Source organism: Cherax quadricarinatus, chromosome 16, assembly GCF_038502225.1.
Source record: "Cherax quadricarinatus isolate ZL_2023a chromosome 16, ASM3850222v1, whole genome shotgun sequence".
NCBI lineage: Eukaryota > Metazoa > Arthropoda > Malacostraca > Decapoda > Parastacidae > Cherax > Cherax quadricarinatus.
Window position 1 is genome coordinate 24652080 of NC_091307.1, and position 27899 is coordinate 24679978.

General features: G+C 39.8%; 1 protein-coding gene across 1 annotated transcript; it reads left to right on the forward strand.

Moving 5' to 3' along the window:
• On the forward strand, positions 1-27784 carry Pen (karyopherin subunit alpha). The gene is made up of 11 exons (XM_053776904.2): positions 1-137; positions 3256-3461; positions 3569-3697; positions 7907-8088; positions 8408-8487; positions 10533-10708; positions 10864-11002; positions 14114-14289; positions 21168-21350; positions 22170-22352; positions 25429-27784. The coding sequence occupies exons 2-11, from the start codon at positions 3378-3380 to the stop codon at positions 25666-25668; spliced, it is 1572 nt and encodes a 523-aa protein (XP_053632879.2). The 5' UTR covers positions 1-137; positions 3256-3377; the 3' UTR covers positions 25669-27784.
• Positions 27785-27899: the final 115 nt, after the last annotated feature.

The window sequence follows — 27899 nt, forward strand, 5'->3', positions numbered from 1 at the left end:
AGTAAAGGGTAAGTGGGAGGTGGATTTGAATGGACCAATGAGCGTGGAGGTGCAGCAGCAACAGCAACAGCAGCAGCAGCGGTGTGTCTCACTCTGGCGCTCCACACCACACAAAGAACTCCACCTGTTCTCTCCAGGTAAGTTGCCTCTCCACCTATTTACGCAACTTGAAGTGCCACCCGGACCTTCTGCTTGTGCGGCAAGAGGAGTGTGGCACTGCCTAGGCGGTGGAAATTAAGGTTGACATGCGATTGCCATGTGCGTGAGGAATGGCGCCTAGTGTACCCTGGGAGGGAATTGTTGTACGTGAGTGTGGCGGCTGACTCTCAACATTACCATGGGCAACTTGGTTTCCAAACTGTACTTGTGTAGTTTTTAAGTTTATTTGTGGGTGTTTTGAGTGGCCAGAGTGAAGAGAAGTCAGTATGGCAGTGTCTTATGGCATGGATGGCATGGGTGGAGACGGTCAGTTGTGTGCTGGTGGACACCTTAATTACTAAACTACCCGTCTTAATATCCTCGCTGAGGTTGTTATACTAATACTGAGCGGGTTTTTACTCCTAGAAACATTTGACGGTTATAAGTATTGGATTCTTGGTGGAATTTTTTTTTTTAAAGGTACGTACAAACTACATATATCTACAGTAATTATTTCTTGTTTAAGTTATATTGGTATTTGGATTATTTTTTTTTCTTATTTTTTTAACTTAAGAATTAAGATATTAAAATGACCCCAATGGGCGTCACTTTCTTATTCTTATGGCTGACTTTTATTTTGGGGTTATCCTGGGTAATTTACACTATAATTTTACTTGTGTGTAATTTAAATAAACTTAGGGGCACGTCCTGGCTGCTAGTCGAGTTTTCACAATATACTAGTTTTGTACGTGTCTTTACCTACTACTGTTGCCTGTCCTTCCCAATATTTCCTGGCAGGACTGAGGTAGATTGCACTGCTACAGGCCTACTGACCCATGCTATACAAATTACCTGTTCAACTTTAAGCTACCCAAAGTACTTTTGTTTGGAGTTTGATCCACTCGCCCAAAGCTGCTGCCAAGCTAGTGTTTTTCTATATCCTTTATAAATCTATATAACGAGTAGATTGTAGTCCTGCTCTGGTTACGCATTTCAACATAAGGAATACTGTAACAGGCATACTGGCCTATGTGAGGCAGGTCCAAGTTTCCCACTGGCTTAAGCCAGTGACTGGACCTAGTCAGGTCAGGTCACAGCCACTTAAGGACCATGGCATCAGACCCACTAGCACAGGCTAGTAAGGCCCAACTCACTCGCCCACACCCACTTGTGTATTTATATAACCTGTTATTTTAAAAACAGGTTAAATATATGGGAACAAATGTCCTTTAATGTAAATGTACATGCATTTGCATTTACTGAAGAAAAGTTTAGCCGTGCATACCCTTATCTTTCATGACTACTTTCCATTGCATTTGTCCCTTGTGTAATATGGAGACCAGAACTGAAGTGTATTCTCAATGAGAACCAGAAATACATAGTACAACCTGAGGACTTTTACTGTTGGAGCTCTTTTAAGTTAAGTTCTGTCTGGATTTAACTGAAGTAGAAAATATTTTTTGATGGTAAAAACCTAAAATGCAACATTCAGTGGCAAACTTGCTGAATTATGCAGGTGCAAAGTTGTTCCAGATACCATTTATGCATCAGTGATTTTTGTGGTTCTATTTTAAACCAGTTCTGTTGCTTAGTTCAACCAAATTTTGCTAGGATGCCTTCCATTCTGTTTGTGAATCCAAGAAACAGCCCATTAAACTAGAACAGAACCCCAAATAAACTGCTGACCTAGAAAATGGACATAGAACCTTCATGGCATGCATAACTGTGATAAAACCTCGTGTAGATGAGTGGAACAAACTCCCAAGTACAGTTATAGAGGCCAGAACGTTGTGTAGCTTTAAAAATAGGTTGGATAAATACACGAGTGGATGTGGGTGGGTGCGAGTTGGACCTGATAGCTTGTGCTACCAGGTCGGTTGCTGTGTTCCTCCCTTAAGTCAATGACCTGACCTGACTAGGTTGGGTGCATTGGCTTAAGCCGGTAGGAGACTTGGACCTGCCTCGCATGGGCCAGTAGGCCTGCTGCAGTGTTCCTTCGTTCTTATGTTCTAATGGGAATGCTGGAAGTTACTCAACCTGTACTCCCTAGAATGCAGGCAGGAGAGATGCACTATGAGATGGAGAATCCTAGAGGGATTAGTACCAAACTTGCACATGAAAATCACTCCCTATAAAAGTAAGACTAAGCAGGCTATGCAACATTCCCCCAATGAAAAGCAGGGGTGGCACTAGCATGACACAAGTGTTGGGCAACAGCCTGGTTGATCAGGCTCTGATGGACCTTGAGGCCTGATCAGATTGGGCCGTGGGGGTGTTGTCCCTGTGAAACCCCCTTTAGGTGTACTCCAGAAACTAAAGCAACCTATCCTCTGTTCATTAATGACTCTCCAGGTCTCTATTTCTGAAAACCAGGAATGATTAAACACTCATTCTTTCATATCTAGACCAAAATTTCCAGCTTGCAGCACGTTTAAGTGCGCTTTGCTTAAAACTTAGAAAGGGGGTTAACCTGTGGAATTGTTTCGTCTGCCTTTTGGGTTGATCTAGTTGCTTGTCGGGTAGTGTAGATATACAGGCATTGGCTAGCTGTCTTTATTGGAATAAAGGGGTTCATAGTGGGCAGTGTGAGGTGTGCCGAAACCAGTCCGGGAGGGGAACTTGTCTGGAAGGCTGGGGTATTGCAGAGTTTATCTAACATGAGGCAGTGCCCTTGGGTGGATATGAGCGAAAACTAGGCCCACAACAGATATGCTCCAAGGGGGGACTGAGTAGTATTAGCAGGCTTACTCTACAGAATGACTGGAAGATTAGGGCCTATATAGTAAGGTAGGCCTATTGAAATGTTTACACAAATTTCTTAGTATTGTCAGTATTGTTCAAAGGACATTGCTGGTCCTAATGCTAAAATGTGCAAACTTATACATACTGCAAACTATTTAAAGTGGTTTGCCACCTATTGCTAGGTCTGGTTTGCTAATTTAATTGAAAGACCAATTACCAGACTTTCAATCTGTCCCTTGTTCTCCATTTTACCTAAATTCATTTGAGTCTTGCATCTTAGCCAAAAATAATGCCAGGCACTGACAGATATAGGTATTTAAATTTTCATTGTTTTAAATTTAGCTGTACAGTTCCTTACCCAAAATTTTCTTGCAGGTACCCAAAGTAGATTTTATAAAGAAAAACTCGTCCCTTTAATAATTGGATTGCGGGAGGCCCTCGCTCTTAAAATAAACCAGAAAGTTGTGTAAATCGCTAGCCTGGAGGCCTCCAGCAGAATGCCAGCCCCGGCTGTTGCCCGTGAAAACAGCCCCGGCCCAAGCCGCATGAAGAGCTTTAAAAATGCTGGTAAAGACATGGAGGTAAGTGTTCATCTGCTACTTGAACATAGCAAAGCTGAGAATATATTATCCAGTTTTACTTTTAGAATTTCACCTTTGGTAATGTACTTCATCTTAAATTGCCACAGGAGATGCGCAGACGACGGCAGGAAACCAGCATTGAGTTACGCAAGGCTAAAAAAGATGACCAGCTTTTGAAAAGAAGAAATGTCTCTCTAGATGATCCAACTTCTCCTCTTCAGGAACATAATACTACGGTACAGTATATTTTCTCAATTTGAGTAGTTTATGGCATTAAAGGTTGTAGATTTTAAGGAGGCTTTCCCATTTTTTTTGCTTGGATGTTTAGGACATCTTATTTTCCAAACAATTTAGAATTGGATGCCATAATTTCATGTATAGTAATTTGACACTACTCATTATTTTACTCCTGTAATGTTTTTGCCTGCAAATAGTACATTGTTAGCTACAGTATAGTAATGGTGCAGTAGAAATGGGTAGTTGTAAGCAATAGCTGGATTCTTCCTCACTCCTTGCTTAGTTTCTAACTCAAGACAGTTAATCACTGTAATGAGGGTATCTGGGTCTGTATAGTAAGGTACTTGATGGTGGATAATTGTTTGAAGGAATGTATGAAGTGATTTGCTGGCCTGCAGCAAAGGAATTTGTTGGAAATTGTGCTTAACTATCCTGCTGCTCAAGTTGTTTACTCGACCTGTAATATTTTGGGAGCGGTCAGGTTCACGCGCGCGGAGCAAAAAAAAAAAATCGGAAAAATATGAAAATGGAGTTGTTACCAAAAAATAGCTGAACTTTCTGGCTACACTCTGGTATAATTATTATCCTTGTACGATGTTTCTAAAAGGAATTACAGCCATTTATAACAGGCATGGTGACAGTGCTGACGCGTCATATTGCGTAAGAAGCGCTGACTCGGCTTTGTTTACGTTTTTCCCCCCCCGTGTTATTTTTATCGTTTTCTTATATCTTTGTCTAATATAATACAAATTCACCATCTGAGATCATGCCAGAGTGGGCGGAGCTAATATGATCAAGTAACCAATCACGTACCCTGGGTATAGTACCCAAAATGGCCGACACCTCCAGCCAACAAAATATTCCATACCCACGCTAATATCAATTATAAGGCTTATTTATCTATCACAATTGATCTATTATGATATAATGCAATATAATAATAGCATATAAACATAAAAAGTACACCTTAAATAATATATAGCATAATATGATGCTCCGAGGAAAAAATTTCTATCGATATTTCCCCTGAAGGTGAAGAGAGGGTCCGCCCTCTCTCATCAGTGATGAGAGAAAACGGATTTACAATGGTTGACTGTAATAAACACTCGTAGGTCGCGGAAAAAGTGTAAAATAAAGCGAATTTTTCGGGGGAAAAAAAATATTTCCTGGGCACCTGGGGTGCCGCGCGCTTCGGCCTATATCTCGAAAGTAAGTTATTTACCTATTTAGGGGGAAACCATCTTTATTTATGATTGAATTGACTTGATTTTCACAAACATAGGAGAATGATTGCTTTACAAGGTAGAGTGTACCTTTCTGAACTATCCCAAATATTTTTAGATTTATGTGGGCAACAAGACTGACATCTTCTAATATGACAAAAAAAGTTATTAAACTTATTTTTTTTTAGCATGAAGATAAGGTTTATTTTAGAATTGGTACACTTACAGTGATGGAATTAGGTGTTCTACCAGCAGCAAGTGTCAAAACCACTTTTCCAAGTACCACTGAGTAGGACTCCCCTGCCAAATGCATTTTTTGTAAATTTTGCATATTTCATTTACTTTTTGGCCGATATGATTGAAACTTCAGCACAGGAGGTTTTATATAAGCTTCTAATAGTACACCAAAAATGAACGTAATCGGTTGAAAAATAAAGAAGTTGACCCCGTGAACCTGGCTTCTCCCTTTAGGTCATTTATCACTCAATGAATCTGGGTTATAATGTAGGCAAGTTTAAAAAAGGGAAAACTGTATTTTTAATTTCTATACCTAGAACTTTGTTTAAATTTTTTAAATTAACAAATTTTACTGTTTTGCTGAGGTAGGACATGTTTTAGCAAATAGTCAACTGGTATACATGGTTTAAAAACTGAAGCATTAATTTAGCCACAAGATTATGGCTATTGTCTAATCTCTACCAATAAGAGTGCTCTACATGCATAAAAGGAATATTCAGTAAGTATGCATGCATTTGTTAGATCCCTTCTGAATGAATATTTGCATAAGATTTAAAATAATGACTTGTAGTTTTGTATCAAATTCCAGTATACAGGTCTTGCCCTTTACAGATACTTGCCCCTCAAGGGTGATGCTGGTGAAGGACTCTCATCTCTGTAATTGGATATGTGCTCCATTTCCCAGAATTAAGCCTGAATGCCTTCCATGTCTTCCCCTCCCCCTCTCCCCCAGGTGCTGTATAATCCATACAGGTGTAGCATTCCCTATAATAAACAGCTGCTTGTGATATAATACAGTATCTGTGTGTCCAGTGATAGGACTGAATTGGCCATTTGCTGTATGTTTCCATATCTTAAGTTAAAATGAGGAACAGGGCTAATTTCTTTTAACATGTTGGATTTTTCCTATCAAGGTAGGATTGACCAAAAGAGAAAACTGGTCATTCACTTTCTGGCCAGAAGCATAGACATCACAGCTATGGTAACACTCTGAACAGCAGCATTTCCATACCAGTGCAGGCACTGTACAGTGGAACCTCAAATTTTGAACGTATCACTTATTGAACTTTTCGAAAATGGAATGCTTTTTTCGAACCAACTTTGTCCCTATTATCGAACTAGCCCCTTTTTTCGAACATCCAGGTACCGGACCTGTCCGGCAGCCCGCTCTGTCCGTGTCCCCACGCAGGCGCCGTGAGCCAGTCGGGTTTAGTTGTCCGAGTGACCACTAACCTGCGCTCTCATTTAAACATTTTAGTGCTTGTGTTTAGTGCCTGTGGGACTGTGAAATAAGCTACCATGGGCCCAAAGAAACTTGCTAGTGGTACCCCTGTGGTAAAGAAAGTGAGAAACGCCATAGACGTGAAGGAAATAAAGTATGAGTGGTGCAAGACTTGAGCTTGCCAGGATGTACAGAGGACTGTGGACAGTTATTTTGAGACTAACGGGACTGTAGACAGGAGGGGGATTCTCATTCCAAACACTAACCCCACCTCCCTCTCCTCCCTATCTTCCAGATGCCATCACCAATCTTCAATAAAGATTAAAAATGTTATTTTGTTTATTTAAATTTATTAATACACAATTGAACACTATTTGTTGTATGTAAAACTATAATTTCTCCATAAATTTTTTTTTCCCCATTTCTGGAATGGATTAATTGCATTTCCATTATTTCTTATGGGAAATATTGCTTTGCTCTTCAGACTCCTCGAATTTAGAACTAGCTCCTGGAATGGATTAAGTTCGATATTTGAGGTTCCACTGTACTTCCTCCAGGACTAATCCTGCTAACTGGTTTCCCTGAATCCTTTCATAAATGTTACCTTGCTCGCTCCAACAGAATGTAAAATCTTAAAGCCCTTTCCTCCACTTAAACATTCACAGGCAAGTTGAGAGGCAGGAGCCAAGACTCAACCCCAGCAACCACCAATAGGCAAGTACATTTAAGAGTACAAGCCTATTGTCAAAAGCCCCCTGGCACTCAGAACCTCCCTTTTCCTTCCCTCCTTTACAACCATTCTTGAATTGATCCCCTAACTTCCCATGTATTTGAAATGGGGATATTCTTATAAATGCCTATCACTCTAGATCCTGGTAGTCTTGTATAATACTATGTACTGTATGGGCCACCACCCCTTCACTAGAGATGAGTTCCTTGAGACAATCCTATGGGTTTAGTGCTCCCCAATGATTATAATGGTGTTAACTCTTAATTTTGATAAATTAATATCAGTGTGCTTACCTATTTGTGGTTTTAGGGTTAATCCTGTCCCCATTTCTCAGCTTGGCACTCCCTCCTTTCCTTATTGGCCCCATCATTTCTATTAAAATTGTAAGGAGCCTGCCTTGACCAATTTAGATAATTTCACTTAACCACTGAGATGTACTTCTGACATCCCTGTGGCTCGTGTCACTCAGCAGTACCCAAGTACCAGTTTTTCACATGGCTTGTTAATGTCCACCCTATTAATTCCTGAAAGCTTTGAATGTCTTTTGTCCTTTGTCTTCAAATTCCAATAGCCTCTTGTAGCTCATACCCCTTATCTCTGGAAGAAGCCTTGCTCTTCTACACTTTTTTTTTTTAAGGTGCAGGTTCCATACTGGTGTTGCGCACATACGGTTGATAAGCTAAATGTACTAATTAATATTCTTTTAGGAGTATAGTATTGGCCTAACCAGGTAGACTGGGCAGTGGCCTAAGTTGTTATTTTTATGTGTAATGCATGTAATTTTTGGTATTTGTAGGGTCCTGTGATGAGCCTGGAAGAAATCATAAATGGCATTATTAGTACAGATAGCAGTAGGCAGGTCATTGCTACACAAGCAGCAAGAAAGATGCTTTCTCGTGAACGCAACCCTCCCATAGATGCTATTATAGAAGCTGGAATGGTGAATCCTCTTGTACAATTCCTGGAGAGAGCAGACAAGTAAGTAGCTTGTATCAAATCTGAATGGGGGGGGGGGGAGCCTATTGGCCAGGTGCTACAGATGCCCCCTTCCCTCCATGGGTTTAAAACTTCATGAATATTTCAGAAACGTATAGTATGATGAGTAACTTGCACATGCGCGTCATCTGAGGATATTAAAGTGCTCTGTTTTACCCAATCTTGCACGTTCTGTGTTGGATGTGGTGGTTCACAGTAGTCTTTTTGTCATTAATGATTATAGTGTGCATCTGACTATAAACTAACCTAAATTTTTATATTTCACTTTTATTTTGTTTTAAATCTCATTTTTCTTGTACAGCCCGGCTTTGCAGTTTGAAGCAGCCTGGGCACTGACCAACATTGCTTCTGGCACCTCTCAGCAAACTCATGCTGTAGCAGGTAATTTACAATTGTGACCAGTTGAGGCTTAAAATATTTAGTCTGGGCTTCTGTCCGTTAAGTTGGAGCTTGTGGTTCCAGGAAAATACTGGAAACTTCATCACAGGTTCTCCCTTGTTACCAGGCAACTATAGACTATTAAGTTTGTGGCAGCATGTGCTAACCAAGTTAGTTCTCTGCAGTTATTTGTTGCTTTGAAATAGGTATGTATATATACCTTTGAGGTAAGGGTAAAAAAGCTCAACCTGGAATGGAGTAAGGAAGAGGTGGTTGTAATGAATTAAAGGCTCGGTATTAGTCATAAGCTTGTCTGTGGGTAATTCATGTATGGATGTGAAGTAAGGCAGTGGGTAGAATGGAAGTTGGTTAAACATGTTCAGGCCAATGGAGATTTTTTCTTTGGAGTACACACCAACTAACATTAATACTAATCCCCTAGAATTTCAAAGAAATTGAAAACATGGACTGGGCTGTGAGGGCATTGACCTTCTGAATGCCCTCTAGTTATGTCCACTCAGCACATGGACCAGATTCATGGAATGCTCTATTAATAAAATGTGCAGAGTACCACTAGCACGAGTCCTCGGTATTCTTTGGAGAAAGCATAGATTTAGGTAAAATACCAGACAACTTAGTGCACACATAGCTCCTATGCATAAGGGAGGTAGTAGAGCACTTGCCAAAAATTAGACCACTAGCCCTAACTTCCCACATAATACGAGTTAGATTACAAATTTCCTAGAACAGCTCAACCTGCATAACTCTAACCAGCATGGTTTTAGTGGGGCGATTATGCCCGTCACAGCTGCTGAACCACTGACTAAAATTGCAGAACATTGGAAGACAACCAAACTGCAGATGTGTAATACAGATTTTGTGAAGCTTGACAAATGCAGTCATGAGCCGTGTACACAAATTTAGGGCCATAGGAATCGAGGAAATTACGCAGATAGATTTTTTGGTTCCTAACATTACACTAAGTACATAATAAACAGCAAAATCCAGCATCAGTGAGGTTAAAAAGCAATATCCCAAGGCATTGTCCTGGCACCTCTGCCATTTATCCTCAGAAGACATTGATAAAAACCACAAGTCGGTTTTATATCATTTGCAGGTGATAAAATAAGCATTAGTTTCTTTGGTAGAAGATGCTGAAAAAGTTGCAGGAAGATGTAAACTGTTTTCCAGTGGGCAGTGGAGAAAATATTTAGTGGTGATATTTCCTGCTGCTTAAGTATGGAGTATGGAAAGAATGAAGAGGATAGTCATAGAATGAGAGGAATGTGAAAAACTGGGAAAATTTGTCAGCTGATGCTTCAGAGAATAAATTAAGATGGTTACAGCAGCCAAGAGAATGATGGGGATGGGTAATGAGAACCTTCAAAACAAGGGAAATGATGCCAGTGGTGATGCATCAAATCTGTTCCCTCATTTGGAATATTGCTGTTCATGGCTCTGTTCAGGTCAGGAAAAATATCAGCTGGAACAAAATCATTTACAGCCTGCATAAAACCAATAAACATTTAAATTACTGGGAGCACCTTAGTCTTAAATGAAGCGGAGTGAGATGCAGGATATACCTGGAAAGTACTTGAGGACCTTGTCCCAAATCTGTGCACTGCATAACATACTGGAGTGAGGGATATGGAAGGTGCAAAATAACTGTGAAAAGTAGGGATGCAGTGGGCACAATAAGGGATTGCTGTATAAATTTCCATGGCCCCCATACTATTCAGCATCTTGCTAGAAGATATCAAACACTGCTGGACAAGTGTAAAGTCTTAGAGGAAACTGGACAAATATCTTCACCAGGTGCCAGATCAACCAGGCTGAGGGATGTGGGGTAGCTGGTCACCAGCAGCAACACTGGTTGACTAGGCCAGCACTAGACTTAGCCTGGCTCAAGGCTGAGCTCTGGGAGTACTTAAAAATTTATCAGAGGTATATCATTGCCTTGTTATATTTCTTTTCCTCTCCTTCCCAAATGTTGCAGAGCAAAAAAAAAAATACTTAACAGGAGAGCAAGTACAAAATTTTATTTTCAGGCTCTGGTGCAGTTATCTCCTTCGTTAAGCTACTGAGATCGCCGCATACTAATGTAGCTGAGCAGGCTGTCTGGGCATTGGGAAATATTGCTGGTGATGGACCTGATCTAAGAGACTTTGTTATTAAAGCTGGCATTGTGAAACCCCTTCTTGAACTTATCAAACCAGAAACAGAGGTAAATTATTAAATTTTCTCTAATGCTACTGTAATAGTATTGGGTAGAGGCAGTGAGATTGGGTAGGTGTTTACTGTGAATTTAATTTTTGTCGATGTTGTGTAGTTTGTGGGGCACTTCCTCGTATTTAAATCTTATTGGACATTTATCCACAGCACTCGTTCTTACGTAATGTAACATGGACGTTAAGCAACCTGTGCCGGAACAAGAATCCTTCGCCACCTTTTGAAGTCGTAAAGCAATGTTTACCTGCTTTGAGTCACTTAATTTGCCATCCTGATAAAGAAGTTCAAGGTAAGCTCCCATGAAATTTAACCAGTTATTTTTTTTTATTAACACACTGGCCGATTCCCACCAAGGCAGGGTGGCCCGAAAAAAAAAACTTTCACCCTCATTCACTCCATCACTGTCTTGCCAGAAGGGTGCTTTACACTACAGTTTTTAAACTGCAACATTAACACCCCTCCTTCAGAGTGCAGGCACTGTACTTCCCATCTCCAGGACTCAAGTCCGGCCTGATGGTTTCCCTGAACCCCTTCATAAATGTTGCTTTGCTCACACTCCAACAGCACGTCAAGTATTAAAAACCATTTGTCTCCATTCACTATCAAACACACTCATGCATGCCTGCTGGAAGTCCAAGCCCCTCACACACAAAACCTCCTTTACCCCCTCCCTCCAACTTTTTCTAGGCCGATCCCTACCCCACCTTCCTTCCACTACAGACTGATACTCTTGAAGTCATTCTGTTTTGCTCCATTCTCTCTACATGTCAGAACCACCTCAACAACCCTTCCTCAGCCCTCTGGACAACAGTTTTGGTAATCCCGCACCTCCTCCTAACTTCCAAACTACGAATTCTCTCCCCTCAAGGAAGGCTCCTTGACGCTGGTGAGGGGCTCTTGATCTAGGGAATTGGATCTGTGCTCCAGTTCCCTGAATTAAGCCTGAATGCCTTCCATCCCCCCATAGGCACTGTATAATCCTACGGGTTTAGTGCTTCCCCTTTGATTATAATACGAATTCTCTGCATTATATTCACACCACAGTTACTTGTATACATTTTTTTAGTGGTGGGGTCCAAAAAGATGTGCAGTAGACAGCTATTCACATTGGGTAGGCTCCAGGAAAACCGAGCTATACCTGAAAACATGATGCAGTGGGGGGGGGGGTGTCGTGCATTACTAGAGTAAATTTTTAGTTGTCATTATTCTTTATAATTTACATTTTAAGTTTGTTACTCTAGAGATGTGTGGAGGGGGTTCATGTTGTCCTACTAGGCCTAGTGAGGTTTAGACCCTCAAACTTGTAAGTGTTGATTTGAATAGGCTATCCAAGGTTAAAACTGCATAATCTACTTTGTGCCTACATGTTCTATAAGACCACGTAATTTTTTAATGTACCTGAAACCTAAATAAACAAACTAAAGTTTTTGATGTAAGTATGATAACCATCTATTCTTTTCATAGAAAATGGCATAGCTAATATGATGCCTGTCTCTTACACCCCACCCCTTGTAATGCCTCCAGTGTTACTATCATTCTTTTCATTCCATGGTTAATATACAGAGATGAAGCAAGGTGATAGTGAAAACAAGAGTAATGGGTGATGCAACCAGCTGTACCAGCTAGCCATGTAGGCCCATCCCATCCTGATGGCAAGCAGTGAAAATGTAGTCATGATATTTTCAACTATTAACTCTGTGGTTAAGTTCATTCCAAATAGCCAAGAGCTGTGTACAGTGTGGTCAGTGAGTGCATTTGGTTAAAAACTAAGGAATTTATTTATTCAACCATAAAAATGTATAGTAAATAGAAAATCTGGTTCTTGACCAACTTCTACCAAACAAATGAGCTAATTTTTTTATATTGACTGCTTTTTCACATTGAGGTAAGGTAACATAAACTCTTCAATCTGTCACTTGCCAGAGGCATGCCATACTACAGTTCAAAACTGCAGGCACTACTCCCATCTCTAGGACTTAAGTTCAACTAACTGATTTCTCAGAATCCCTTCATAAATGTTACCTTGCTCATGCCAACAGCATGTAAAATCAGTTTCCTCCACTCTTAACACTTTTACATGTGCCTATTGGATGTTCAAGCCTGTTGTATTAAAAACCTCATTTACCCCTTCCCTCCATCTACCCTAAGATGACCACTACCCCCCCACCTTTCCTACTGTAGATTTGCACACCCTGTAAATCATCCCATTTTTCTCCATTCTTGTTCAGTCCACCTTGGTAACCCCTCTTCAGTTCATTGTATTGTAATCTCAGTACCCCCTCCCTTCCTAAACTCCAGACTATGAATTCTCTGCATGATATTAACACCACACACAGTACCAGTTCTCGGTAGTTACCGGTACCAGTCAGTAGTAATGACTCGCTAACCATCTGTGTGATTCACTGACTGTTACTGCTGACCTAGTATGTTTTGAATTCCACTCACCATATCAACTTATTAATATTCAAGAATTTTTTTTCACCTTCTCTCCGAATTCTGAGATTTAAATCTGGATTTGAGTGCACCAAGTCTGACTTTTCTGTTAAACACTTTTGTATATATTCCTTCCTCAGAATCCATAGATCACACGAATACAGATTGATTGATCAACTTTTTTTTTTATCACTTTTATTGTATAATCCCAATATTGAGCCTCATTCTATGAGGCTTCCATCCCAATATTCTCCTATTGTCTGTTATAATGTTCAATTGTTGTGTACTTGGACATTGTATAGAATCAGCCCCAGGCTGTACGCCTGCTGTCTCTAGTTTGTATTAGCTGTATGTCGGGATGCCATGTGTTAGTCGCTGAGCTCTCGGTAGTACCAGTGTCAGTAATGACTGTCTGCATGAATCAGACAGTTATTCACCGACTGTTACCACTGACCTGGTATGTTTTGAAGGCCACTCGCCCCTAGGCACAACTCGAGGGCAGTTGAAGTATAGACAGGAGAGAGGGCAGGTCAGGCTTTGGTGCTCCCCATATTCCGTCTAATATACGTACTTAACATCTTACGTAAGTTCTTTTCCCAGTCCGTTTTGAACCCCACGTGACATTACCTTCAGGCATGACATCTCCTCTGCTCCCAGTCTTCTTGCTACAACATTCTTCACACACGGGTGTTGGTATATGTACTGATACATAACCTTTTTACCTCCGTGGGTAATATTTTGTTTTCAGATGCTTCAATAAACACGGTATGCTTACCAATACATCTTCCCTCGTTTTAATAGAAAAATGAGCATTACTCTGCCTTGCCTAGTAAGTGTAGTAGGTTAAGGGGCAGGTTTACAAAGTTTATATTTGAAACTGTTGTGAAAAACTTGTGAAAGTTGACTTTTGACAATGTTCCTGTTTGTATAGTTTTTAAAGATCATGGTGCTCTTTCTGACTTTTCAGCTGATGCTTGTTGGGCATTGTCATACTTAACTGATGGAACAAATGAGAAAATCCAGGAAGTTGTTGATGCTGGAGTTGTTCCTCGCCTTGTGGAGCTGCTGAATTGTGATGACCTACCAATTGTAACTCCTGCATTAAGAGCAATTGGAAATATTGTTACTGGCAATGATACTCAAGTAAGCTTTATATATATATATATACACTATTTCTTTTTTACGTCGGCAGTCTCCCACCAAGGCAGGGTGACCCAAAAAGAAAAAAAAAAATCTCCAAAAGGAAAATACTTTCAATCATTCAACACTTTCACTTCACTTGCACATAATCACTGTTTTTGCAGAGGTGCTCTGAACACAACAGTTTAGAAGCACACATGTATAAAGAATCACAACATATCATTCCAAACTGCCAATATCCCAAACCCCTCCGAAGTGCAGGCATTGTGCTTCCCATTTCCAGGACTCGAGTCGGCTATGTAAAAATAACCAGTTTCCCTGAATCCCTTCACTAAATATTACCCTGCTCACACTCCAACAGATCATCAGGACCCAAATACCATTTGTCTCCATTCACTATCTAACACGCTCACGCACACTGGCAGTCCAAGCCCCTCGTCCACAAAATCTCATTTACCCCCTCCCTCCAACCTTTTCCAGGGCAACCCCCACCCACCCTTCCTTCCCCTACAGATTTATACGCTCTCCATGTCATTCTACTTTGATCCATTCTCTAAATGACCAACCACTTCAACAACCCCTCTGACTAATACTTTTATTAACTCCACACCTCCTAATTTCCACACTTTGAATTTTCTTCATAATATTTAGACCACACATTGCCCTTAGACGGAACATCTCCGCTGCCTCCAACTGCCTCTTCGCTGCATTTACTGTCCAAGCTTCACACCCATATAAAAGTTGACACCACTACTTTCATACACTTTTCTTTGCCTCCATTAGATGTCTCCACATATACCTTGAAGCACATCTTGCCTTTTTTTTCCTTCATCAGTTCTATGGTTAACCTCATCCTTCATAAACTAAATATCATGGCTACCTTTTTTTTTTTTTTTTTTTTTTAATTTGATGGATAGGTGTTCTTGAGTCTTGAGGGAATAATTTAGGTTTTCTAGTGTGCTTTCTTGTCAAAAGCTGAGGTGGTGAACCATGGAATAGGGGACAAGAAGAATGGGTTTGAGGCATTTGTGGAGACCTGTAGGAAGGCAAGATGATGATACTGGTATCAACAGTTATGTGGGTTTGAAGAAAAAAAATTTAGCGAGGAAGAGGCTGGAGGCTGTTGAAGTTGTTTGAAGACGGTTTTGCATGAATATTCAGAATTTGGAATGAAGATATTTTTTAACACATTGGTTGTTTCCCACCAAGGCAGGGTGACCCAAAAAAGAAAAGTACTATCATTCATCACTTTCACCATCACTCATACATAATCAGTCTTTGCAAAGGTGCTCAGATACTAGTTTAGAAGTCCCTCCAAACTGTCAATATCCCAAACCCCTCCTTTAAAGTGCAGGCATTGTACTTCCCATTTCCAGGACTAGTCTGGCTAACTGGTTTCCCTGAATCCCTTCACAAAATATAACCCTGCTCATACTCCAACAGCTTGTCAGGTCCCAAAAACCATTCATCTCCATTCACTCCCATCTAACACGCTCACACATGCTTGCTGGAAGTCCAAGCCCCTCTCCCACAGGACCTCCTTTACCCCCTCCCTCCAACCTTTTTGGGGATGACTCCTACCTAGCATTGCTTCCCCGATAGATTTATATGCTGTCGTTCTTTGTTCCATTCTCTAAATGATCAAAACCACCTCAACAGCTCTTTAGCCCTCTAATACTTTTAGTAACTCCTAATTTCCACACTACGAATTCTCTGCATAATATTTACACTACATTGCCCTTAGACATATCCACTGCTTCCTTGCTGCAGCATTTACAACCCATTCTTCACACTCATCGTAGTGTTGATACCGCTATACGTACTCTTGTGCATTCCCTTCTTTGCCTCCATGGATAACGTTCTGCCTCCAGATACCTCAACACACCACTTGCCTTTTTTTCCTTCATGAATTCTGGTTTACCTCATCTTTCATAAACCCATATGTTAAGTCATCTCCCAAATATGAGAACATTCATTTCTTCCATTCTCCCTCCCTCCAGTGAAATATTTAAATTTTCTTTATCAAATCATTTGATACCCTCATCATCTTTCTTGTATCTATATTCTCAACTTTCTACCATTACACACAGCTCAATATGGGTGGTAATGAATGCTGATGGTTGTAATAATAATTTTGCAAGTTAGTATAATTGTAGATAGCTGCATAGATCTACTTAATTGATGGCAGTATTGTTCAAGTAATGTTTTGAGCTTGGCTTGTATTAGCTGGGCAGTAAATTTTGGCCTAGATGTAGGATCAGTGTGGTAATTGCCTGGTATAAGAAAAAAAATATCCTGCTTATACATGATGCATAATGGGAGAAGCAAATCTGATAGGTTTAACCCTTTGACTGTTGCAACCCCAAATCCTGAGGCATCTTCTGGTATTGCAAAATATTAAAAAAAAAAAAAACTTAGGAAGTGATAATCTTTTCCCAATGGTAACGACACCAAAAGCATGAAATTTGATGGAAAACTTGCGGAATTACGCAACCACGAAGTTAGTGACCTCGGTGATATTTACGAATCGGTGATTTCGCCCACTGAGTCCTATTTTTGACTAATTCCATTGTTCCAGTCGACCAAACTTGTAGCTATTTCTTTAGAACTCCATTTGTCCTATAGATTGAGTACAAGAAACTGCCATTTACCAATTTCATCTACCCAAAAAAGTGGTCAGAAATTGGCAATTTGGCCAATTTCACACAAATTAGAAACTAATGCAAATTTCAAAATAGGGTCCAGAATGAACAATGCAGACATTACTGGCTCAAAAATAACATTTTCTTTGTTCATCAGTCATGTCTCCAGGCCTCTCTCTGATATTACTCCTACTTTATATTTTTTATTTTCATTAAAATAAAAATAGAAGATTTAATGTTATGCAGACTACTGCAATATTGTAATCTTGTCAACCCATTCATGACTGCATATTAAATGGCTAGTTGTCCAATAAATGTCCATTTGTTTTACTCTTGAACGTCAGCAAAAATCAAATATTTTCCCTACTTTGAGCTCCATTTCAAGGTCCTTTTCATAGTAAAACCAATCATAATCACCTCCATTTCTATAATATATTTTCCAGTCTATCAAATGTGACTAACAAGAATATAACCACAAACTATACGAAAATATACCTCGGTCGAAGTTTTAATCCAAAAACACGGTCTGAGGTTTTTTCCTCATTATGCAATGCTTGCTGTAGGATTTTATACTGTGCACACTGACCACGCAGACCCATTCTCACATGGGCCTACCAGCTTTCTCCTGCTTGATTTGAAGTCGCTAGAATTTGAGTACTATATGCGTCACACATTGGCTCATAAGACGTATATATACGATTGAAATGGAGGATTAAAATGGTGACTTGGTTTTTTTTTTTTTCTAGGATGGTTTTCATGGCTTTATTGCTTTCTTGGTATCAATTAATAGCCTGGAAAACATGCTCGAGATAATGTTGGTTGATTTCAGGAGTCTAGTAGAAATAGATTTCTCGATTTTCTTGGATTGATTAGGCTCTACTATACCCGTTTTGGTTTATGGGTCTTTACTCGTTTGCTTAAATTATTGGGATACCATGAAATATTCATTGTATTTTATCAGGGTAATAGGGTAAAACTTCAAATTTTGTTTGAGGAATCCAAAATGGAGTGTGTATTATTGGAGAGGCCTGAGGATGTGATAATGAAGAGAATGTTTGTGGCTGGAATGCCTGTGTTTATTTGGACTGTTATAAAATTTTACATTTTTTGAATAGTGGCCAGATTGTCAAATTGTGCACTATATTTGGTAGCTTTGATAGATGAATGGGCAGCTTGTGCTCAACTGATAGAATAGAAAGCTTTCTAATGGGTAAGAAATCAAACAGCCCTGGCTTAAAATAAGACTCCTTAGGTGAAATCAATGTAAATTGCATCCAGCCTGCTAACTGCACCTGCATTATTCTGCAAATTTTCAATAAAATTTTACTTACCTTGAATGATTCTCAACCATTTCATAATTTCACTTGCGGGTGGTGTGCAGATACTTCAATTAAAAAATGAGATCTCTACCCCCTCCTTAACCCTTTCAGAGTCCAGAGGCCAAATTTCAAAGTGCACACCAGGGTCCAAGAATGTTCATAAACTTTTTTCTTATGAAATGGTAGAGAATCTTTTTCTGAAGGTAATAAAAGTACGAAATTTGATGGAAAATTGACGAAATTATGCTTGTGAATTTTGATGTCAACGATATTTATGAATCGGCGATTTTGCCGACTTTGACTCCCATTTTAGGCCAATTACATTATTCCAGTCAAACAAATTCTTAGCTATTTCACTAGTATTACTTCTATTCTATTGATTGAGCACAAGAAATCAGCCAAGTCAACTGTTTCAACTACAAAATAGTGATCGGAAATTAGTAATTTGCCCAATTTAACAGTTCAAAACATTTAAATTTCAAAATAGGGTCCAGAATAAACAATGTAGGTATTCCTGGCACTAAACTAACATTTCCTCTGTTCATTAGTTACGTTTTGAGGCTTTACAAATGAATTCCATTTTGATTTTTTATTTGAATTTTTATTCAAACCAAGAAATAGAAGATATACTGTTACGCAATATTGTAATAATTGTATATGTCACATTTGTGAATGTATATTACTCGCCAGCTGGCATGTATTAGAAGTGTAGGTTGTTTGTTTACTCTTGAACATCGGCAAAAATTTAACATTTCCGCTACTTTGAGCTAAGTTCAAGCTATTTCCAGTGTTAAAACCAATCAAAATCATCTCTATTTCTGTAATATGTCTTCCATTCTATCAAATGAGACCAAGAAATCGCAAATATAACTACAAAACATACGAAAAAACACTACAGAATCGCTGTTTTAATCGAAAATCACTGTTTTTTCTCATACACTGTGTGCTGCAGGAATTTTTGTGGTGCACACATACCACATAGATATATTCTCTCATATCTAGGCCCAAATTTACCACTCACAGCTTATCAGTGAGAGCTGAGCTCATGGCATAGATCTATGGTTTGGACCCTGAACATAAAGCCGTAGATCTACGGCACGGACCCTGAAAGGGTTAACCCTGTAACTGTAGGATAGCTTGAAAAAAAAAAAAAATCAGACTTGTGTAATTAATAATTGTAATAAATACAATTATTTTAGAGTACGGTGGTCCCTTTGTTTTCATAATCTGTTCCAGTGTGACTATTATCGAAACAGGATTTGCGAAACCCCATTTTCCCCATAAATTTTTTAAAGTCGGCAGGGTGACCCAAAAAGAAAAAAAAAATGCTTTCATTAAACACTTTCACCTCGCTCACACATAATCACTGTTTTTGCAGAGGTGCTAGTCCAGCTATATAAAAATACGTAATGTAAATACAATTGATTCGTTCCAGACACCCAGGAGTATCAACAATAATTTTTTTCCTTACATTTACATGCACAAAAAATGAACATTCAGCACGGCACTTGCATTTGTTGAAGGCTGTTGATGGATGGAAGACAGGGAGGAGGGAAGAGAGGTTGTTTGGAGGGGGAATCCCCTCTATAAGGACTCAAGGTATAAAGTCCTTTAATATAAATTTACATGCAGAAAGGAATGACAAATGTAAAGCACTAACAAAATGTATGAATGAACATTTAACATCACTTTCATTGAAAACTTGGTGTATGGCAGAGAGGGGAGGCAAGTTTGTTGGAGAATGACTAATATCAATTAAACTGACTTGAACAATATTAACAAACATGACATGTACTATAGAATGAATAAATTAAGTCGTTATATACGTCACGACTGGTGTTGGGTGTACAAGGGCCACTGAGAGCATAAGCCATCCATAATGAAGGTTGCATCTGAGGTGGTGGTGTTTTCTGTAGCCCTCTAAAACTCCAACGACATTAGATGAGTTAGTAGAATCACTGAAGGCACCCTCTACTACCATCACAGCCACCCTGTACCACCACCACTTGTATTTTTCTACAAACTTTCTTGAATTAGTGTTTTCACATTCTTTACCAAAGGGCTGGCACTAGCTTTCTTTGGAGCCATGGTGGCTTATTTAGCAGTTGCAAGCACCAAAGCGAATGGAATATTATGAAATGTATAGTATAAAACTTGTGGGATCGTCCTCACTTGCTGATAAACAATGGCACCCTGGCTGGGAATAGTGTGGGGTCGCTATATGCATGCGTACATGTCTGGGACGAATGACAGTCAAATGAAGATTCGAGTCAGTTTTGACGAAAAGAGAGTTAAGATATTCGAAAATTAAGGCTTTTGATGCTTACGAAAAATGAGGGACAGTTGTATAATCCTCAACATAAGAATTATTCAGTTTGACTATTGGTGTATCCTTGGTTATATACCTAGTGCTTTGTGGCTGAATTCCGCTGTTTGTATCATGAAGTTGCAATAAATTTGGAATGCATAAGTCATTGAGCCACTTGCACACCTTGCTTGCTGGTAGTGAAGCTAGTGGTGGAACAACAGCTCGTGGTTCCTTTACTTTTGCTATTGAGGCATACTAGTATGTAGTCATCCCCTGAGAAGTTAACCATGATACATTGTGTGGACCCTGCTGGCCTTTTATTCAAATGCATGAATAAATGGAAGATCAAAGTTGTACTGAGGTCGAAAATATTGGCAGGTGGCAGATTTGTGGGTATGGAAAATGGTACGTACTAGTATATTGGTTAGAGGGTTGAGTGAAGCCAATACTCCACGTCCAGGACTGGTCCGGCTAACTGGTTTACCTGAATCCTTGTAAATGTTACCTCAATCACTACTACACCTTTGTCTAACCATTTGCCTCCAGTCTTCTCTTAACATGCTCTCACCTGTTGGATGTCCCAATGTCATGTTTATAATGTACATTTTCCAGACTGATGTTGTAATAAATGCTGGAACTTTACCAGTATTCCCAAAATTGTTGAGACATCACCGTAGCAATATTGTGAAAGAAGCTGCTTGGACGATCTCAAACATTACGGCAGGTAATGCAGAGCAGATACAGGCAGTTATAGACTGTGGACTACTACCACCCATCTGTCAAGTCTTGGATAAGGTGAGAATTTTTTGTAAGCATGAATGTTTTGCAGATACATACTGATACAGATGGATGCACTAGTTTTAATATTAGTGTTAATCCCCAGTTTCATAAATTTTAGCTTCTGCAAATTTAGAATTGAATATTAAAATTTAACTTGGACTTAGGGTTTGAGGCAGTCTTAAATATTTCTCCTTCTTTAATATAGACGTGTAGCAAATATTTACTTAGTATTTGTCTGGTAATTGGAAAAAAAAAATAGCTTTCAAATAAAGGATTATGCCAAGGAAATAAGATATTGCAAATCACATTTAAAGGAGGCCTTTTCAGTAATGTCATTGAAGTACAAAAATCTGGGAACTTGAGTTGGGGGGATTTGTACAGTACAATTTCTTTACTGGTAGCATTTATTTAAGCTAAATTTTATTTTAGCTTGAGCCTTGAATTTCTTCATATGCTGGGCATCTCCCACTGAGGCAAGGTGGAAGGTGGCCACCAAAAAAATTCCCATTGCTCTCACTTGCCAGAGGCACACGGATACGACAGTTTAGGTGTCATTTTTCATAATGCAGAGGGTGTTAGGACTTTCCTATTAATTCTACTTACTTGGATATACCATTATACTTTTGTTTAATTATTTGTGCTTTAGAAAATTAATTTCTTTGACCAAGACTTAACTTGGGCATAAATTGAATGTTGCTTATTATAAATGATTAAATTATTGATGTTCACATTCTGAGGACATTGACGAAACCTTCATAAATGATTTTAATGACAAGAAATAGTTTTAATCTTGAAAAAAAAAAAACACACATTAAGATTACATACAATATGCAGGGTGACTTCAAGGCCCAGAAAGAAGCTGCATGGGCAGTAACAAACTTCACATCTGGAGGGTCAACAGAACAGATTGTTGAACTTGTAAGCCAAGGTGTCCTCACTCCATTTTGCAACCTGCTTGCTGCCAAAGATGCCAAGACTATTATGGTAGTTTTGGATGGCATCTTAAACATCCTCCAAGTAAGCAAGCTTTGCTTTTATGCAGTTTTATTTTACTTCTATTAAGTTTCACTGTGGGCTTAGTTAATTACCCTTCAAACCTTGCAATCTTGTTTGGTTACAAATATTTATAGTCGCTAGTAGTTTTTTAACACTTGCTGGCTTATTTTCTTTAAAAATAAGCTATTTTAGAACGTTTTAATGCATTTCATTTGAGCCTTGAAGAAAATTTAAGTGACACTAATCTGGAGGGTTTTGAAGCACTATTTTATGTTTCGAGAAGAAATTGAATTTTGAGTATAAAGTAATTCCTAATCAAGCAATTTTAATAAGGGGTGTGGATCCCTTAACTGTTTTGAGAAGGTGGGAGTTAGAAAAAAATCTGGCCAGGTCTGTAGTTTCAATGTTGGTGTGTGGGTGGGTGTGTGTGTGGGGTTGTGTGTGTGTGGGGTTGTGTGTGTGTGGGGTTGTGTGTGTGTGGGGTTGTGTGTGTGTGGGGTTGTGTGTGTGTGGGGTTGTGTGTGTGTGGGGTTGTGTGTGTGTGGGGTTGTGTGTGTGTGGGGTTGTGTGTGTGTGGGGTTGTGTGTGTGTGGGGTTGTGTGTGTGTGGGGTTGTGTGTGTGTGGGGTTGTGTGTGTGTGGGGTTGTGTGTGTGTGGGGTTGTGTGTGTGTGGGGTTGTGTGTGTGTGGGGTTGTGTGTGTGTGGGGTTGTGTGTGTGTGGGGTTGTGTGTGGGTGGCGGTGGGTGTGTGTGGGGGTGTGTGTGTGTGGGGTTGTGTGTGGTGGGGTTGTGTGTGTGTGTGGTGGGGTTGTGTGTGTGTGTGGTGTGGTTGTGTGTGTGTTGTGGGTGTGTGTGTGTGTGTGTGTGCGTGTGTGTGGTGGGGTGTGTGTGTGGTGGGGTTGTGTGTGTGGGGTTGGGTGGTGTGTGTGTGTGGTGGGGTTGTGTGTGTGTGTGGGGTTGTGTGTGTGTGTGTGGGGTTGTGTGTGTGTGTGTGGGGTTGTGTGTGTGTGTGTGTGGGGTTGTGTGTGTGTGTGTGTGTGGGGTTGTGTGTGTGTGTGTGTGTGGGGTTGTGTGTGTGTGTGTGTGTGGGGTTGTGTGTGTGTGTGTGTGGGGTGTTGTGTGTGTGTGTGTGTGTGGGTTGTTGTGTGTGTGTGTGTGTGTGGGGTTGTGTGTGTGTGTGTGTGGGGGTTGTGTGTGTGTGTGTGGGGGTTGTGTGTGTGTGTGTGTGGGGGTTGTGTGTGTGTGTGTGTGGGGGTTGTGTGTGTGTGTGTGTGGGGTTGTGTGTGTGTGTGTGTGGGGTTGTGTGTGTGTGTGTGTGGGGTTGTGTGTGTGTGTGTGTGGGGTTGTGTGTGTGTGGGGTTGTGTGTGTGTGTGTGGGGTTGTGTGTGTGTGTGGGGGTTGTGTGTGTGTGTGTGGGGTTGTGTGTGTGTGTGTGGGGTTGTGTGTGTGTGTGGGGTTGTGCGTGTGTGTGGGGTTGTGTGTGTGTGGGGTTTTGTGTGTGTGTGTGGGGTTGTGTGTGTGTGTGTGGGGTTGTGTGTGTGTGTGTGGGGTGTGTGTGTGTGTGTGGGGTTGTGTGTGTGTGTGTGTGTGTGTGTGTGTGGGGTTGTGTGTGTGTGTGGGGTTGTGTGTGTGTGTGGGGTTGTGTGTGTGTGTGGGGTTGTGTGTGTGTGTGGGGTTGTGTGTGTGTGTGGGGTTGTGTGTGTGTGTGGGGTTGTGTGTGTGTGTGGGGTTGTGTGTGTGTGTGGGGTTGTGTGTGTGTGTGGGGTTGTGTGTGTGTGTGGGGTTGTGTGTGTGTGTGGGGTTGTGTGTGTGTGTGGGGTTGTGTGTGTGTGTGGTGTGTGTGTGTGTGTGTGTGTGTGTGTGGGGTGTGTGTGTGTGTGTGGGGGGTTGTGTGTGTGTGGGGTTGTGTGTGTGTGTGGAGGAGTTGTGTGTATGTGAGGGGTTGTGTGTGGGGGGGTTGTGTGTGTGTGGGGTTGTGTGTGTGTGTGTGGGGGGGTTGTGTGTGTGTGGGGGGGTTGTGTGTGTGTGGGGGAGAGGGTGGGTTGTGTGGGTGTGTGGGGGGTTGTGTGTGTGTGTGGGGGGGTTGTGTGTGTGTGTGGGGGGGTTGTGTGTGTGTGTTGGGGGGTTGTGGGGTGTGTGTGTGGGGGGTTGTGTGTGTGTGTGTGTGGGGTTGTGTGTGTGTGTGTGTGGGGTTGTGTGTGTGTGTGTGTGTGGGGTTGTGTGTGTGGGGTTGTGTGTGGGGGTGGGGGGGTGTAGGTATGTAGCCCAGGCAGACTACATACCTACATTATGATGCCTGATAATTATACGTATACCTGTACCTAAGTATGCCTTCACTCAAGGCGTCATTTCTTCTAAAAAGTTACACAAGACTGGGGGTGATTTCTTTATTCTACTGTATCAACATGGAGACAACTTGTACACAATGTAGTGACGAAAACCAGATGCATTCGTCTGGTTTGTTTACATTACGTGTGGGTGGGGTGGGGAGGGCAGCGTCTGCAGAATACCCATATTTCCCAAACCTGATTTCTATAAAACTCGCTTCTCATCCTACATAAAGACTACAAATATTTTAAGGTAATTACTGAATGTACTGTGCATATATTTTATCGCTCTGGGGAGCTTTAAATGTAGTATTAGGTGTGGGTGGGGGTGGGCTGACCTGGCTGGTTACCATACCTCCCAAACCTGACTTCCTACAAATTACTCACCTTGCACCCTACATGAAGACTACAAATATTTTAAGGTAAATAATGGATGTACTGTGTGTGTTTTTACTTTTTATTGTTCTTAATGCCTAGTTCTATTGCTAATGTAATATGTTAGTATAAACTTGTTACCTGGCATTTATATGCCAGGTAGCAAAAATGGCTTTCTGCCAGTCTGCTTTCCCGGCAGTAGCCTGGAACCTAACCTGCCGAATAAGTGGGGCCCTACTGTATTTATGAAAGCTACAGTACTGTGGTTGGACAAATTAAAGTAACCCACTAATTGTGGGCTATGAGTTTTTAATTTATGCTGTAGCCTTAATATTTTCAACATCTGCTTTGAAAGTCAATAAATTTTTTATTGAAAATATAATCACTTACTTTCAGACTGCAGAGAAAATAAGTGAAGTAGACCGTGTTGGCCAAATGATAGAAGAATGTGGTGGGCTTGATAAAATTGAAGAACTTCAGAGCCATGAAAATGAGGCAGTCTACAAGAAGGCTTTAAGTATTATTGAGACTTATTTTGCTGAGGAAGAAACAAATGGTATAAGCAGCACAACAAATGGGCAAGCCTATGATTTTACGTCTGCTACGAACATGCCTGATGGTGGCTTTTCATTCTAAGTTACCTAAAGTATGTAGAAGTAAATTCATTTTGCCTTATTTGCTCTATCTGGATTGAAATTCAAATGCAAGCCCAGGATGTGATTTGTCTAAGTGTTAATTTGATAAAAAAAAAAAAAATAAAAAAAAGCCCCAATAAATTTCTCTAACCAGTCATCTGCTGATCTAGGCAGTTTTGATTAATTTTATGGTGATGTGTGGTTGCTGAAGACATCTATGTAGTTATTCTTTAAGTGCATTTATAAGGAAATATTTTTCAGTGTAATGCATTAGTGCTTGAAGGGGGGTTATTCCTGAAAGTTAAGTCTGTAGGGACCAAACACATTTGGCACTGACACTAGATTTAGTTGTTCAGTCCAATGAATTCTTCCTATTCCTGTCACATTATTTTCATACTATATCTTTAATAAATCTTTTTCAAAAAAAGTTGATGCTTTTACTTTTCATCACTTCGTAAGCATTAAATTTCATATGTATTAGTTTCTTGAATGTGTTAGCTCTTGGATTGGTTGTGCCTTCAGTTATTTGGACAATTTTGCTTAAGAAAATATTTCTCTGGAAGCTTACTTTTACCTAGTGCCTAAATTTGAGAGGATGTTTCCCCATGTACTGTCTAGACATTGGCACTCCTTGCTTCCCCATTTCCCTTTGTGGTTTTAGTCTTGATAGTTTCAATTTGTTTATATTGAGGATGGTTAATTTTTTGTGCTTGAATATTCTGAACTTTAGTTTTGACAGCTCTCTAACCCAGTCAACATGGTATCAACAGGAAATGTTTTGTTTACAAAAGTGTACCTGATCAGATTTAAAGTTTAACATTGTTGAGGATATGCCCCTGCAGCCTAGTCTAGCCAGGCTGTTAGTGTGGTGAGATACACTAGTATATTAGTTCTTTAAATTTATTCCATATTATACCTACTATGCCTCCTGCTTTCAAAATTTGGTGTGAAATTTAGCCACCATGTCCTAACAGTATTTTTATGCTTTTGAAGCTATGCCGAACAGGGTACTGTTGAAAGCGCTGTAGGTGCTCAGCTGTTTCAGATGTTCTTAAAATTTGTTTTGACAGCATTATTTAAATAAGTAAACATTACCATGGAATAAATTCAGACTAATAATTTGAAGTACTTAGTATTAAGTATGTTTCTTTTTATAAATTTGCACAACAAAGCAACACTTCACCAGCTCCAAACATTCCTTTGGGGGATACAAATAAAAGGTACAAGAGTCCATGGCTAGTAATTTAAAGTAGGAAGGTTACTCGACTTTAATTTTGAAACTCAAGTGCTGTGGTTTTAGTTTTAACAAAGCTTATTATATTTAGCTTTAGAGCTTTCTTATTGTAAATGGTTAAGAATTCAAATCACATGTACACATAGGCAGAAGAATAGATAAACATGAAAGGTTTTGTTTCACCATTAGAACAAATACCCACCTGATTAGTTAGCTTGTGAACATTTCTTTAGCTTTCAGTACAAAATTGCTGTGACCTGTACAAATAAGAACTTGCCAGTTTGAAGGCTTGAATTAAAATCTAGAACTGTTTGGTTTGTAGACTGAAATTTATATTTAGTGCATCACACATTTACAAACTTCTAAAAATGTTCATATAAATTTTTAGGTGGAGCATCGACTAGAAATACGGGGTTTTTGACATTAGAAAACAAATCTAGGTACTTGGAAAATACATTGGCAAAATAGTGGGTTACTGTATTTATAAACAAATTGACAGATGGTAAATACTATTGGTAATGCTTGCACCAAAACTAATTTACTGTCAACTGTGAAAGTATAGTTGGTAATCTAGTACAGTAACTATTTTTGCAATTACTAACTGCTAGCCAGGTGACTTGTCATTGTAACTAGCCTGTGGTGTCCCATATAATATATATTTTGTATATTCAGTACCTTGTATTTGTATTAAAGATTTTGTACTATAAAAATTTAATTGTGAACAAATGGTTTTTCATTCATTTTAAATTCACATAAAACATAAATACCATTAGATTCTAGTTGTAGACTGCGCTGCAAAGTTACTATGTATTGTGTACTGTTGTGTAGTCAAAAAATAGTAACTACTGCTAATTGAGTCAATAAAACTTATAGAAGAAGCAAAGCATTTAATTAATCAGATTAATAAAAATTTTGAAAAATTTTGCTTGTGGAATAAATGATGGAAAATTTTCAAAAATGTAGTACTGCAGTCAGTGCTGTATGACCCTTTAGTTAAC

Bases quoted from the DNA above. Each gene is read 5' to 3' on its own strand.
- Pen (XM_053776904.2), top strand. From the start codon at position 3,378: ATGCCAGCCCCGGCTGTTGCCCGTGAAAACAGCCCCGGCCCAAGCCGC. The intron at 21,351-22,169 runs GTGAGAATTTTT...TACAATATGCAG, and splicing joins TCTGTCAAGTCTTGGATAAG to GGTGACTTCAAGGCCCAGAA. The intron at 22,353-25,428 runs GTAAGCAAGCTT...ACTTACTTTCAG, and splicing joins GCATCTTAAACATCCTCCAA to ACTGCAGAGAAAATAAGTGA.